The sequence below is a fragment of the Alligator sinensis genome, unplaced genomic scaffold (genome assembly GCF_000455745.1).
Source record: "Alligator sinensis unplaced genomic scaffold, ASM45574v1 scaffold442_1, whole genome shotgun sequence".
Classification (NCBI taxonomy): domain Eukaryota; kingdom Metazoa; phylum Chordata; order Crocodylia; family Alligatoridae; genus Alligator; species Alligator sinensis.
In genome coordinates, this window is record NW_005841829.1 from 3,140,642 (window position 1) to 3,155,126 (window position 14,485).

General features: G+C 41.5%; 1 protein-coding gene across 1 annotated transcript in view; it reads left to right on the forward strand.

Annotated features, from left to right (window-relative positions):
* APIP (APAF1 interacting protein) overlaps nucleotides 1-14,485 on the forward strand; it is a 31,080-nt gene that overhangs the window by 3,487 nt on the left and 13,108 nt on the right. Inside the window, exons 2-3 of the mRNA XM_006014657.3 lie at nucleotides 7,604-7,704; nucleotides 10,803-10,851. Coding sequence (XP_006014719.1) covers nucleotides 7,604-7,704; nucleotides 10,803-10,851 — 150 coding nt within the window. The remainder of the gene's footprint in view (nucleotides 1-7,603; nucleotides 7,705-10,802; nucleotides 10,852-14,485) is intronic.

The following is a 14,485-nucleotide window of genomic DNA, read 5'->3' on the forward strand; positions in this document are numbered from 1 at the left end:
GCAGGCCGCTGAAGCAGCCAGCTTATCTCAGCCCCACATGCAAATCTGGGGGGGAACATGCTCCCCATGTCTCACCCAGGGGTGCATGCAGCAGCAGGGAGCTGCACACCACCCCGCACCTCTAGACAAGCCACCCGCAGCTCTGTCTCAAGACCCGCCCCGGCCCCAGGGCCCCATTCACCCCAGCCCCTACCCCACTCCCTCCCTCACCATGGGGACCTCAGATTGCACCCCCGCCCCCAAGTCCCTTCCTTCTCCCCTCCGCCCCTTCCTCTCCACAGACTTACCTGCTGGGCACTGTCTGTGAGTCTAATTTTTTTAATCACGCAACTAATCACCATCAAATTTTTTAATCATTTGACAGCCCTAGTAATTAGTCATGGCAGAACATCTGACGAAGCTACGGCAGTACAGGTGCAAATACAATGTCAACTGGAACAGTTCCTACCCAGTAAAAGAAAGCAGACTTTCAGATGAACATATATTTTGCCTTGCTTGCTCAGAGGACATTAGCATCAGGAATTCTGGAGTAAATGACCTCAAAAAGCACCTTGAAACTAGAAAGCATGTAAATCGGGCTGAGGCCTCAACACCACAACAGTCAATAAAGGGTATTTTTAGTCCAGCTAAGCAGACATTTGGGCAGAAGTTAATATAGTTTTTGTATAAAGCTCTGACCTATTAGAAGTTAAATAAGTGACTAATGGGATTTATAAACAAGCAGTCAATATATATTGGTTTATACTTAAGAATAGCATCTTGTGTTTTACATTCCAACTTTTGATTTTTAAGAGTTTCTCTTGATTTTTGACCCAGTGGGGTTAGCAATACTGTACTTTTCCATAGCAAGGCCAAGGCGCTACTCATGTGCTCATGTGCTTGGAGCCAGCATTTGCATTGAAGATACCAGCTTACCACTGTTGTCCACCCACAAACCAGAGCACCAGCTCCAGCTGGGACACAGTCCTGCAACCCAAGCTGAAGCCTGGGGCCCACTCCCAACTGAGCATGAACGTCCTATTTCAGGAAATTAGCTTCTGGAACATATGTCCATCTGGACTCCAGGCAAAGCCCTCTGATTCTCACACTGAAAACTAGACACGTGGCGATTGTATAAGAACAGCATAATTGCCTGGGCTGGAATTGGGTGAGGGCATTAGGGCTGAGGTTCCTATTCTTCTGAAAATGGCAAGAGTATCTTTAATTGGGAGTTCTGCTTTACATTTCATCTGAAAAATAGCTGTGCCAACAGCACTGAGATTCTTAATGTCCAGCTGGGAGTCTGATTTGGTATGCAGCTCAGGAGCAGCAATCCACCCTCTGAACTGTGAATCTGTAGCAGTTGTGTTGTGATTAGAGTTTATTTGTCAAATTTTGATCTGCCCAAACCAACATCCAACAGGATTAAAGTCTACATGTCTGCAAGAGAAAGTGATTAACCTAAAAGAGTTTAATTTTTTGAAACGCTTATGGCAATACAGAAATCTAAATGCTAATTTCTTAAATATGAGAGCTTCTTAAAACTCCATTCAGTCTGATTTAATAAGAGACGTATTTTTCTTGACACCGCATGCTTTCCCAATCCTGTTTCCTGCATACGAAGTAGTTAACTGGGGGTAGTTAAGTGCCGTAACACATCAATGCATGTTTATTCAACTCTACATGAAGAATCATTTTGTCATTCTTGAATGTTAACATAAAATACTGTTAGCTAAAAGAAGCAACTAAAACCTATCCTTTTCTGGGTATGAGACAAGGAATCATATGTTGGAAAAATGTATTTGTTTTTTTTATTCAGTAAGAAAGATGCTTTTAAAAGCGATTGAATTTATAGTATTGTTGCTATCTAAAGAAACCCGGTGATGATTTAATGCAAGTTGGTATAAAATAGGAGCTGTATCATTTAATCTGTAAAATATCTAGATTTTTGCACTTGATAATTGTTTCCAGTGGAAATGTCAGTTGTCCCTAAGAGCATACTATGTTCCTAAAAAGATAACTTTAATGCACCCCAGTGTCCAAAAAGCTTTCTAGATTCATTATAGTCCAAGTTTAAAAATGATCTGTAAAAGATGTAGGAATGGACTTAATTAAAATTATCACAGATTGTCTAAACTTTTTCTTTAGTTCAAAAGGGGGATGGGAGGGAAGTCTTGTGTACCTAATAATCAAAGGTTCTTTCACAAAAGCAGCAAGATGCTTTGGTCCTTTTCCTTTCAATTCCATGCAAGGAAACATTTTCACAATGAAGTTTTGGATCTAACCATCACCATTGGTTTTCCTCTTTAAATATAAAAAGTCTAATCCTTTATCCAGCAGTGTAATGAAGTATCAGTTCATGCTTACAGCAAATAAAACACTGTAATTATGGATCTGTGTGAATCGTAACATATTAGATCTGATTAATTTTCTTCTTTTTTCAGAGTAACTATAATAACCTGGTAAAATAATCACCCTTTTAAAGAGGTAAAATCTTTCAGTGAAGGAAACTCAAGGCTAAAGATTCCTTAAAACTTCAATTGTAATATCCATTAGATTCATATAACTTATAAAGGCTGCCTTTCTGTCTTTGTTCTGATGGGAAATGCTCTACTAAGTATATTTTGATGAATGAGACAAGTCTAGTTCCCAAATACTCACTCTTCCAACTATACCATGATTCTAAAAATACTTGAGTGCTCTACCAATAAAGCTTTACCAATAAAGAGCACATGCTTATATGAGTTCAGCATCTGAACCCTAGTTTTGTTGTTCACCACTTTACGTAAAAATTATGGTCACATTTAATTTTGATAATTCTACCAAATCCTGCTGACAAGCCCAATCCTCAGAGCAACTTCAATTTTGAGTTTCAGTATAAAACTATTAAAAGTAACTGATCTATCTACTGTAGTATTTGTATTTCTATTATCAAATAAAATATCTCCCTTTATATATTTGATGGTATACACTCTTATTAAATTAGTCATACAAATGTCCATAAAAGTCTGTTATTTAATAGATGTTTACATGCATGTTTAAATTATGAATGATCACATTATTTCTAGCTGTTGCAGATTCTCTCTGTTTTGTGGAGACTGTTACAAAAATGCACAAAGCTGTTTTATTTAGTTTTTCCATCATTGTAAAAAAAATTGCCAGGAGTTTTATTTTTAAATAAAACATTCACTTTCAACAGACTTCATTTAAAAAGAAAAGGAAAATCAAAAACATAAAAGAGTTCCCAATAACTTTACAAAGAATTTCAGATTTGCAAAACACACTCCATATATTTCCATGATCAACATAACCATCAAGCTATTTAAACAAACAAATGCTATGTTGTTCTATGTTTACATGGTTATCGTCCTTCTTATAAAAATTGAAATTCTCCATAAGAACCACAGCTATTAATGCGTGTATAAAACAGTTGGCAATTGAGCACATATTCCAGAATTCTTCTTTGATAAATCTAGACTAGCTGTCATTTGTACAACCACTTTAAATCTAAACACAGAAGCCGCTGTACCTCTCGTTTCTTATGTTCTCGTTTCTAATGTTCTTTTGAAAACATTACTGGATCTGTTCCCCTGTCATGTAAAACAAGACAAGGTAAAAGAAACTGCTTGCTAAAATGCACAACAGAAACTGCAGAAGATTATAGATATTTCATTCAAGCAGAACTAAAGTGTATTTTATCCAAAGGAGTCCATGTTGGAAATGTCTAAGCATTTATATTTACAGTGGTGAAAAATAAGCCATTAAAATTAAATTAGTTAAAAAAAAAATCTAAGATTCCATCAAGGGCCAAATTAGAAGTTAGTTTTAAAATGAATTTTATATGAGATTCCCATTAACAGGGACCAGATCAGCCCATCCGCCAGGACCCCCTCAGGCCCCGAGGGAGGCGCACCCAGGCCTAGGGTCAGTGAGGATCTAGTCGGGGAACTTCTGGAGGGACTGGACGTATTTAAATCAGCTGATTCTGACGACCTGCATCCCAGAGTGCTGAGGGAATTAGCAGAGGTCATTGCAGGACCCCTGGCATGGCTTTATGAGCACTCGTGGTGCTCTGGTGTGGTGCCAGAGGACTGGAAAAGGGCCAATGTGATTCCCATTTTCAAAAAAGGGAGGAAGGAGGACGCAGGGAACTATAGGCCAGTTAGTCTTATCTTGATCCGGGGTAAGCTTTTTAGAGAATTATCCTGGCGTATGTCCACGAGGGGCCAGCAGGGAAGGTTAGGCTTAGGAGCAACCAAAACGGGTTCATTAGAGACAGGTCCTGTCAGACCAACCTGGTGGCCTTCTATGACCAGGTCACCAAATCCTTAGATGCAGGGGTAGCAGTGGACATAGTCTTTCTGGACTTCAGAAAGGCCTTCAACACTGTCTCTCACCCCATTCTCATTAAAAAACTAGGGGACTGTGGTGTCGACACCTACATAGTCAGATGGGTCGCTAACTGGCTGGAGGGCCGCACACAGAGAGTGGTGGTGGATGGGTCATTTTCGACCTGGAGGGATGTGGGTAGTGGAGCCCCCCAGGGCTTGGTCCTCGAACCCGCACTGTTCAACATCTTCATCAGTGACTTGAACGAGGGGGTAAAAAGCACCCTATTCAAATTTGCTGATGACACTAAGATGTGGGGGGATGTGGGCACGCTAGAAGGGAGGAATAGGCTGCAGTTGGACCTAGACAGGTTATGGGGTGGGCAGATGAGAACAGGATGGGTTTCAACACTGACAAGTGCAAGGTGCTGCACCTGGGGAGGAAGAACCAGCAGCATACCTGCAGGCTGGGGAACTCCCTTCTCGTCAGTGCAGAGGCAGAAAAGGATCTTGGAATCATTATTGATGATGTGCAGTTCTGGGCGCTGCACTTCAGGAGGGATGTGGACAGCATTGAGACAGTCCAGAGGAGGGCCACCCACATGATCAGGGGGCAGCAGGGCAGGCCCTATAAGGAGAGGCTAAGGAACCTTAACCTGTTCAGCCTCCACAAGAGAAGGCTGAGGGATCTAGTGGCCTGTTACTAACTAGTCAGGGGGGACCAGCAGGCATTGGGGGAGTCCCTGTTCCCCCAAGCACTACCAGGAGTGACTAGAAATAATGGTCACAAGCTAGCAGAGGGTAGATTTAGACTAGATATCAGGAGGCACTACTTCACAGTCAGGGCGGCTAGGATCTGGAACCAAGTTCCAAGAGAAGTGGTGCTGGCTCCTACCCTGGGGGTCTTTAAGAGTAGGCTGGATGATCACCTTGCCGGGGTCGTTTGACCCAGTGCTCTTTCCTGCCATGGCAGGGGGTCAGACTTGATGGTCTGTCAAGGTCCCTTCCAACCCTACAAATTATGAAACTATGAAACAGCTGCAATTTAACATTCTTCATTTTTTGTAGTCTGGCAGATGTCATGCAAATGCACACTGGAGCAACTCGTCAGTTGGTGTAAATCAGCATAGCTCTACTGAAGCAGAGAGAATTATACTGAGTTGCACCAGCAGAAGATCCGGCACATTAATTTTCTCACTTAGTTGGCCTAGGCAATCCAGCTCGTTCTCGTGCCTTTCCTGCTGTCATCATTTTAGCCTAGTTTTTACACACACTCCAAATTGCAAAGAAAAGTATCATGAATTTCCATGAGCTCCGAAACAAAATTGCTATTTTATATTGACAGACTGTGCTTTATAAAATGAGCTTCTAGACCAGTGGTTTTAAGAATTCCAATCACAAGTTTGTGTACAGCATCCAAAATTAACTAAAATTGGTTCTTTATGAAAAGGACTATATGAGGAACAATAGCCAAATTGGAGCAATAGCAATACCCTCTGAAGTTGAAGCCAGCTCTTCAAAGGTAGATGCTTAAGAAACAATTGCATTGAAGAACATGTTACTGCATTGCAGGTTCAAGATCGAAGTATTGATTCAGGCTTGATCAGTTTATGAAAAGGATTATATGATGTGGTTATTTGCATCTTACTGTATGCAAGTAAATTGCTGATCTGCAACCGAGAACATGAGGCTGCATGAGAGGTGCTAAATAAAATTTTGATACCATTTTAAATTCTAACAAGTTACGGTTTCATCAGCTTCCCTAACATTGGATACATAGTGATATTTACCCAGCAGATGCTGCAACTTTTTATGTTTCTTCCATTTTTTAACTGTACGTCATGCTAAAAGGGCCCTGTGTTTAAGAAGTTTAATAAATAATTGTGTTTTCGACCATTAAGGAAATCTGAAATACTCTGTCTTAAATGAACTATAAGTTTGTGTGTAACAGTCAGCCCCCTTGGGAACTGGATACATGTGCAATAAATACAATACAATGTGACAATAAAAACAAGATTAATGATCATTCATAAAATGAATAATGTTTTTCTCTTAAAGAAATATTCCAGTGGGACAATATAGATGCTAACTAAAAATATGTGAGGAAATCTAATGCTAAAAATGGATAAATGTGCAGCCACTGAAATAATTTGGTGAAGTGAACCTTCTTCTTTGGATGTTATTGTTTGCATGTTAATTCACAAGAAAATGAAACAGCTCTAATGCTTACACAATGTGATCCATAGATGGCCATAATTATAGTAATTATGTCTCGCAATATAGTTATAATTGATATTTCATAGCAAAGTTCCTAATTAGGAAAGTAGGCCTTTGGAAAATGATTAAAAATAATTAAAGTCCTGAGCCTTCCAAGGCTTGTTAGAGATAGAATCTATTATTTGTACTTTTAAAAGCATGCCAAAAATAATCTAGAGATGGATAGTTATATGCATATTATTGTGCATTAAATGATAACTCTTCTTCCTGTATGAAAGTTTCTAATCCTAGGTAATGGTTAAATCGGGGTAGGTTCTCTTGAAATGGGCATTAGCCTTTGTAGCTTGGTCTGGGGAGTACTTAATCTTCAATGTTTGAAGAAGCAAATGCAAGGAAGAAAAATGTATTTAACATATAGTAGAGGAAATAGAGAGGAAATAGACTCAAAATGGGTGATACCTTGTGATTATGACCGATTCAGCATGGGGAAAGGTGATGGGCTGGCTTTTTTTTTTTATATCAATATAGATGAGCCTGATAGATGGCCCGCTGACTTCAGTGGACTTTGGATCAGGCTGTTTGCCTCCAAAAGCTCACCTGATTTTCTGATTTCCTGCTTTTTAAATGCCTAGAGTAACACACATGAAGCGCCCAGAGTAACTGGGCTTATGCTGTTGCAGTTTTTTTCTATAACTAAAAAGCATCTTTTTATATAAAAAAGGACTGGACTCATAGACCTGTCCCACGCACCAAAGCCAGCACACACAGATGGTCTGGAGTGGGTACCTCATGCAGTGCACATGCCAGCCCTATGTGCCATGTGCAACACACGTCAGCTGCAGTCTGGGGCTCACACACAGAGCCATCAAGGAGCTCATGCTACATGAGGTGTCCACACCAAACCAGTTCCACACATCACTTGCGGTGCATGGAACTGGGGCCAGCATGTACCATATGCAGTGGGCAGGGTCGATCCAAGACTGACAGATCAAATCTGGTCCACCGGCTATAGATTTGACACCCCGATGTTTTGGATTCCGAAGCAGACATTTAATTTTGTGTGGTTTTGTGTGTTTTAGGACAAGTTGCATCCAAGAAATCTAATTCCAGACCTCTGTAGACAGTTCTATCAATTAGGCTGGGTCACAGGAACTGGGGGAGGAATCAGCTTGAAACATGGGTAAGTATGCAGGTTTGAGGAGTGCTAGTGCAAACGATGAATTGTTTTGATGCGTTACAGTTCCATGAAGGATGGCTAATAGTCAAACGTAAGGCGTTATATATTTAGGTGTGTTGCAGGTGCGACATTGTTGGTGCCCAAGAAGGAAGTCTCTATTCTTGTAGGATAACTACTAAAAGTGTATCCATAGCAGATAATAAAATCAGGATAGCAACACAAAAACGGTAAAAATAATATTGATGCATATGCAATACAAAAGAGTACTGCTTTGGGGATAGACGCACACAACGCTTAAAACAATTTAAAAGTAGTTTAAACTTGAAGCAGACAGACATACATAATAAGTCTGTTAAACTGATTTCAGTCCCTGAAAAATGTACCTGGAATATCAAGTGCTATTTTGAAACAGTTCAATCTGAACTGATTCAGTGTTGTTTGTGGCTATCAAGTGGTCTGTGACATAGGCCTGGTCAGTCCTCTAGGCATCCCACACTGCACTGCCACTCATCCCCCACAAACACACTGCTGCAATTGGCTATTTTGGTATGCAGTTAGAACTCTGCTGTCCCCCTTTCCTTTTGTAGGTGCTTTTTATCCACAAGCTGCCTTGCACTGCTTGTCATATAGAAGCTATTTTTCTAACAGCCAGCTGTGTCTTTATTCCCTACTCACTGCAGCCTAGCATCATCCCCCACATCAGCCCCAGGGAACCCAAAAGCATGGGTCCAAGCATTTCCCACCCCCATCCACCCAAGACAGGAAAGCACACTTTTGGTCAATTTCAAACTATTGCAGTTTAATAAACTCATGTTTAGGGGAGAAGGGAAAGCAGAAAAGTGTAAAGGTCCCCAGCCACAGGTCACCCATCATGGAGTCCCCAAAGTATGGGTGCTAGTATTCTATCCCACTCCTTGCCCACTGTGAGGCCTGCTGGGCTGGGCACTCACTCCTGCCCCCTGGTGTTGTAGCCGCAGCACTTCACACAATTGTGAACTGGTTCCCAATCAGTGACATTTTGGAACAGTTCAATTATGTGCGTCTGTACCTTTGTCTGCTCTTGCATTTTCCCTGAAATATACCATCAGCTATTCCAGTTGCATTAGTTTGAAAATCTTCATGGATGCAGAGCTCCTCTTAGTGGCTACTGAAGGAAGAAAATACCAGTAGTAAATAAACCACAGAAGCAGGATAAACTTGATCTTAACCGGCAAAGTAGCAAAACTATGGACACTTTGCAGTGCCTGATATCTCACCCTTCCACATGGCCATGTTGCTGTCCAAGCACCTGGTATGAAGTCAAGCCTCCAAATTCTAAGTCTGAGGCTGAAACTTGACTACATCTGCGCCTGGCTACATTTCATTTCAACTCTGTCTTATTTTCCATCAGCAAAACAGTAACAGTAGTTTCAGAGGGAGGTTATGGGCGTTAATTATTGTTTTTACAAGTTGTTTGAAGTTAAGAGATCGGTATAGTTCTGATCAGTAACAAAATATGAAGTGCTTTCTTTTGTTGCTATATGGTTGGAGCTGGCTACATCTGAGATTAAGTAGTAAGAGCAGTTATAAGATAATTTAGGATTCTGATCAGCAGTTCTTCATTTACATATTGGCTCACAGAATACAATGGTACAGTACATTTGAATGTGTACCCATACATCTCACCTAGCACAGAAGTATGACAGTTATTTCTGTACCTATAATAGCAGTAACGATTCTTAAGCAAATAGCAATGCACCAAAGAGATAGGAGGCTTAGAAAATTCCAAGATAGGTAGAATCTGAGTGACAACATTCAACTGTAATTCCAGGGTTTCATCTTAAGCAACCAATCCTAATGAGCATTGTTCACTAGAGACATCCTGTGAACTGTAAAAATAAATTCACCTGTTTGGGAATAGGACAGTTTATAAAACATCCATAATTGTTTGTCAAATCTTACATTTTAGAGACCCTGTGCCATGGTCAGTTTCTCATTAACTGTTTAATTATAGAAGAAGGTTGTATATGCATATTCTGTTTAACTAGCAATCAATTTATAATTTGATTGCTTGATACAAAACTTAGGTGCCTTGCTTACAGAAAGGTATAAAATAATTAATTTGGTTTTATTAGTACTAATGCATCAAAATTAAAATTTGTTGAAACTCCATGTTATATTTCACAAAAAACATGGTTTATCTACATTCAAAATACACCAGAGAAAGTACTTTGACTCTTGTTAGACAAATGCAAATACTTCACTTTCCTTATGAAACTGATCCAGCCTTTGTTCTGAACAGGTTATGTATCTGTAGCTTGACTAATCATTCACTAGATGTCTCTATACTACCTATTTAAAATGTGTCCTTTGAAGCTGAACAGTTCTTACAGATATGACAAGAAACCCTTATGGCCTTCATTGGAAATGTTTCACATGGCATTTTAAATCACTCTAAATGCATATAAAGATTTGTTCAAGTTATTTATTCACATAAGCCATGCACCACAACCTTCATTTCTAGTCAAACTTAAAATTATTCTTTTATACTGAATTATTCAACATGTTTTTCAATACAAGTTAAAAATTCATACATTTAAGAAAACTAAGGTCATGTTGTTATACAGATCAAAGTATTTACCAATAAGTGTATTTACTGTGTAGAATGGTAAGGACAGTTACAAACACTAATAGCTAATTTTAAAGATTTGTCAAATATAGGTTTCTCACTGTTTTTCTTGAATTGCTAAGTGTCCCATTTTGAGGAATGCGGATTTTGCAACCAATGTATGCATTGGGGTAGGGATCTTAGATTTTCGGTTGGTGGGAAGGGAGATGCTGGACATGAGTGTATGTCTTTCAAAAACAAAGTATGACATTTCTAGGCAATTTTAGAAGGTTGTTTATGTCTTGGCTAGTCTCAAACCGTCCACCTGCTAAGGAAGGCCAGGAATAGCATTTTGAAAACTTTGTGTGTAAATGTTAGGCAGGAAAAATGTTACTGCATTATTATGCAAGTTAATTATTAACAAGGGAGAATACTAAAATTACCCTTACAATTCCATATCCTTTAAAAATGTATCTTTTACATGGAGCTAAAATAGTCTATGTTTTTTTCCTAGTGATGACATCTATATTGCTCCATCAGGAGTGCAGAAGGAAAGAATTCAGGTGGGTAAAACTGCTGTTTTTACTTTGGTTCCTGAAAAGGAACAAAATCATCTTAAATGATTAATTCTAAGCTTTCTTTCAAAGCAGTTTTGAATTGTACATACCATTGATTAGCCTCATGAGACCACTAGATTTCAGTGGGCACGTCTACACGTGCCTTAATACACTGTAATTACGGCACATTTAGTTTACTACCTGTAATAACAGGTACAGACTAAATATGCCATAATCAGCGCTACTGCACATTAGTGCCAACCCAGAGTTTTTAAGTGACAGTAATGTGCAGTAGATTAATTCTACTGCGTATTAGCACATTAACATGTTTTTTCGTGTCACGCTAATGCACAGTAGAATTAATCTACTGTGCCATTAGCATTTCATGCAGATACACCCAATTAGTATTTACATGTTCTTAAAGTAGCAATGCAGTACTTGTTTCAGTGCCCTACATAGGACAAGGGAGAAGAGATTGATGTCATATATCTTGACTTCAAAAAAGCCTTCGATCTGGTATCCCATGATCACCTCTTGGCGAAACTGGCCAATTGTGGCCTTGGGTCCACCACGATCCGCTGGCTGGGAAATTGGCTCCATGGTCGGACCCATAGGGTAGTAATTGATGGAAATCAATCATCGTGGTGCCCTGTGACCAGTGGGATCCCCCAAGGCACTGTCCTTCGACCCATATTGTTCAACATCTTCATTAATGATGTGGACATTGGAGTCAGCAGCAGCCTGGCCAAGTTTGCCAATGACACCAAACTTTGGGGCAAAGCATCCACACCAGAAGACAGGGGGGCGATCCAGGCTGACCTGGACAGGCTCAGGAAAGATGGACGGACTAGAACCTGATGGTGTTTAACACCGAAAAATGCAAGGTTCTCCACCTTGGGAGGAAAAACCTACAGCATCCTTATAGGCTCAGCAGTGCTACACTGGCTAGCACTACGGAAGAAAGAGACTTGGGGGTCATCATTGACCACAAGATGAACATGAGCCTGCAATGCGATGCTGCAGCTACTAAAGCGACCAAAACGCTGGCTTGCATCCATAGATGCTTCTCAAGCAAATCCTGGGACGTCATACTCAGCCTTGGTGAGGCCACAGCCGGAGTACTGCATCCAGTTTTGAGCTCCACAATTAAAAAAGGATGGAGAAGCTTGAGAGAGTCCAGAGAAGAGCCACGCGCATGATCAGAGGTCAGGAAAACAGACCTTACAACGAAAGGCTGAGAGCCATGGGACTCTTTAGCCTGGAAGAGCGCAGGCTCAGGGGTGATCTGATGGCCACCTATAAGTTTATCAGGGGTGACCACCAGTATCTGGGGGAACATTTGTTCACCAGAGCACCCCAAGGGATAACAAGGTCGAACAGTTATAAACTACTGCAAGACCGTTTCAGGCTGGACATAAAGAAGAATTTCTTTACTGTATGAGCCCCCAACGTCTGGAACAGCCTGCCATCGGAGGTGGTTCAAGCACCTACATTGAACACCTTCAAGAGTAAATTGGATACTTATCTTGCTGGGATCCTATGACCCTAGCTGACTTCCTGCCCTTTGGATGTGGGGCTGGACTCGATGATCTTCCGAGGTCCCTTCCAGCCCTAATGTCTATGAAATCCATGACCCAAACCTAACCAAATCATTTGACAGCGGCTGCTGGAAACAGTGATACAACCCTGACCTTATATTCACCAGCAAAACTGTTACTGGGCTAGGTAATAAAATGGTATTAGACCCTATCCCACATTCCCAACATCAACCAATTGGCATTCAGATTAAAGCACAGTAACACCTATAACAGTGTCATTTTGCCAATGTTTCAACCTTAAAAAGGAAAACTGAAGGCTTTTCAGAATACCTTGATGTCAAAACTATCAAAACATTGCCTGAGAACTGCGACCGGTTCATAAAAGCTGTACAGAAATCTGCAAGGAAGAACATCCATGGGGCTGCCTGCCACATGAATTACATCCCAGGCCTCACTCCTCAAACCACTGGCTTATACATAGACTACAGGTGACAGTATGAGCTAGACCCTTTTTAAGCAAACACCATCACTACAAGCGAGCTCATGTTAACCATCACAGAAAAAAAAAAAAAAATCAGGAAATCCTGGCAGACTTTGATCGAGTCAACTGATATAATACATAATAGTACAAAGGTATGGGGTACTATACATAAACTAAGCAATGACCCATGAAAGGTATATCAACATCATAATGTCACTGCTAACCAAATTGTTCACCAGATGCTTCTCAATGGAAAAAGCACAAAAACAAACAAACAAACAAAAACTCAGACTGGAAAGGTACAAGTACACCAAAGACCTGGGTTTTACAAGCCTCTTCTCAATGACGGAGCTGAATGCTAGTATTAACACAGTGAAGACTGGGAGAGCAGCCAGCCTAGACAACATATGTACTGAACAAATCAAGCAATTCAGCCCCCAGACTCAAGAATGGCTCCTTTGTGTATACAGCTCATGCACAGCTGGTAAAAAAAATCCAAAAATATGGCAACATGCTCAGATAGTGGCACTTCTAAAGATAGGGAAATATCCAGCTGATCCAAAGAGCTTCAGACCTCTCTCTCTGCTATGCCACACTGTGACAAAAGGTGCCTTTCAGGCCCTTGTCTCTGGGCAAACCACCCACCTTTTTCACCTGCCACACCTGGATCACTAATTGTGATGTTAAATAGATGAGATGCTGCCCTTTGTGCACCCAAATGAGTGTAGGCGATGAGTATACGTTCCTACCACCCCTTCATGTATCACATGCCTCGCTGATGTCTCACTGTGTGATGATACTCCGGCTCAAGGCCAGGCCAGATTGGGCACACAGTTGGATCTTTAGCACGTTGCCCACTTTGGGGCTACACACACACCACCCCCCTCTTACCGGGGCCTCTCACACTCCATCAGCTCTCACTCAGTCTCTTGCATACTGCCTATCCAGGCAACACTCACTCCACTCTACTCCATGGAGATCCTCAGGCTTCTCTACACCCCTCAGCCAGCCCTGATGTGGTCTTTTGGGCCTCTCCCATGACCCTGACCTGAACAGGACTAAGCAATTACTCAACTTTGGGCCTACTTTGCCCCTGGCCCCTCACTGGACCACTACGCCCCTCTCTTAGGCCACAACTCCACCCCTTTTCCCTAGGGCCTGGGGTCTTCCACCCCTTAGGGCTCAGCTGCTCCTGAGCTTAACTGGCCCCACAACTCCACCCTGAAACTGTCAGGGCCCAGGGTCTTACATCCCCTTGGGCTCAGGTGCTGATTATTCAGTGTGCCTGCCTCCCACTCCAGGGTCCAGCACCACATAGGGCTCAGGTGCTTCTCAATAAGCTTATCTGGCCCCCTCTCTCCTGGTAACCCACCCAAAGGCAAGGGCAGGGATTTAGGTGCCCCGACCTGCCTTACACCAGGTATGTTCTCGGTCCTGGTACTTGAGTGGCCTTGCCCCGCCACAGGCAGGACCACCAGGCCTCCCTATTCTGGCAGGGTATAGTTTTAGGTCATGCCTAGGACCGTTGAGCCCTCCTCCTTCCCCATAGCCTCACCCTTACCTCCAAGATATTCCTGGAACAGGAGCTCCACCAGGCAATGTTACTCACAGATCCTGCTGA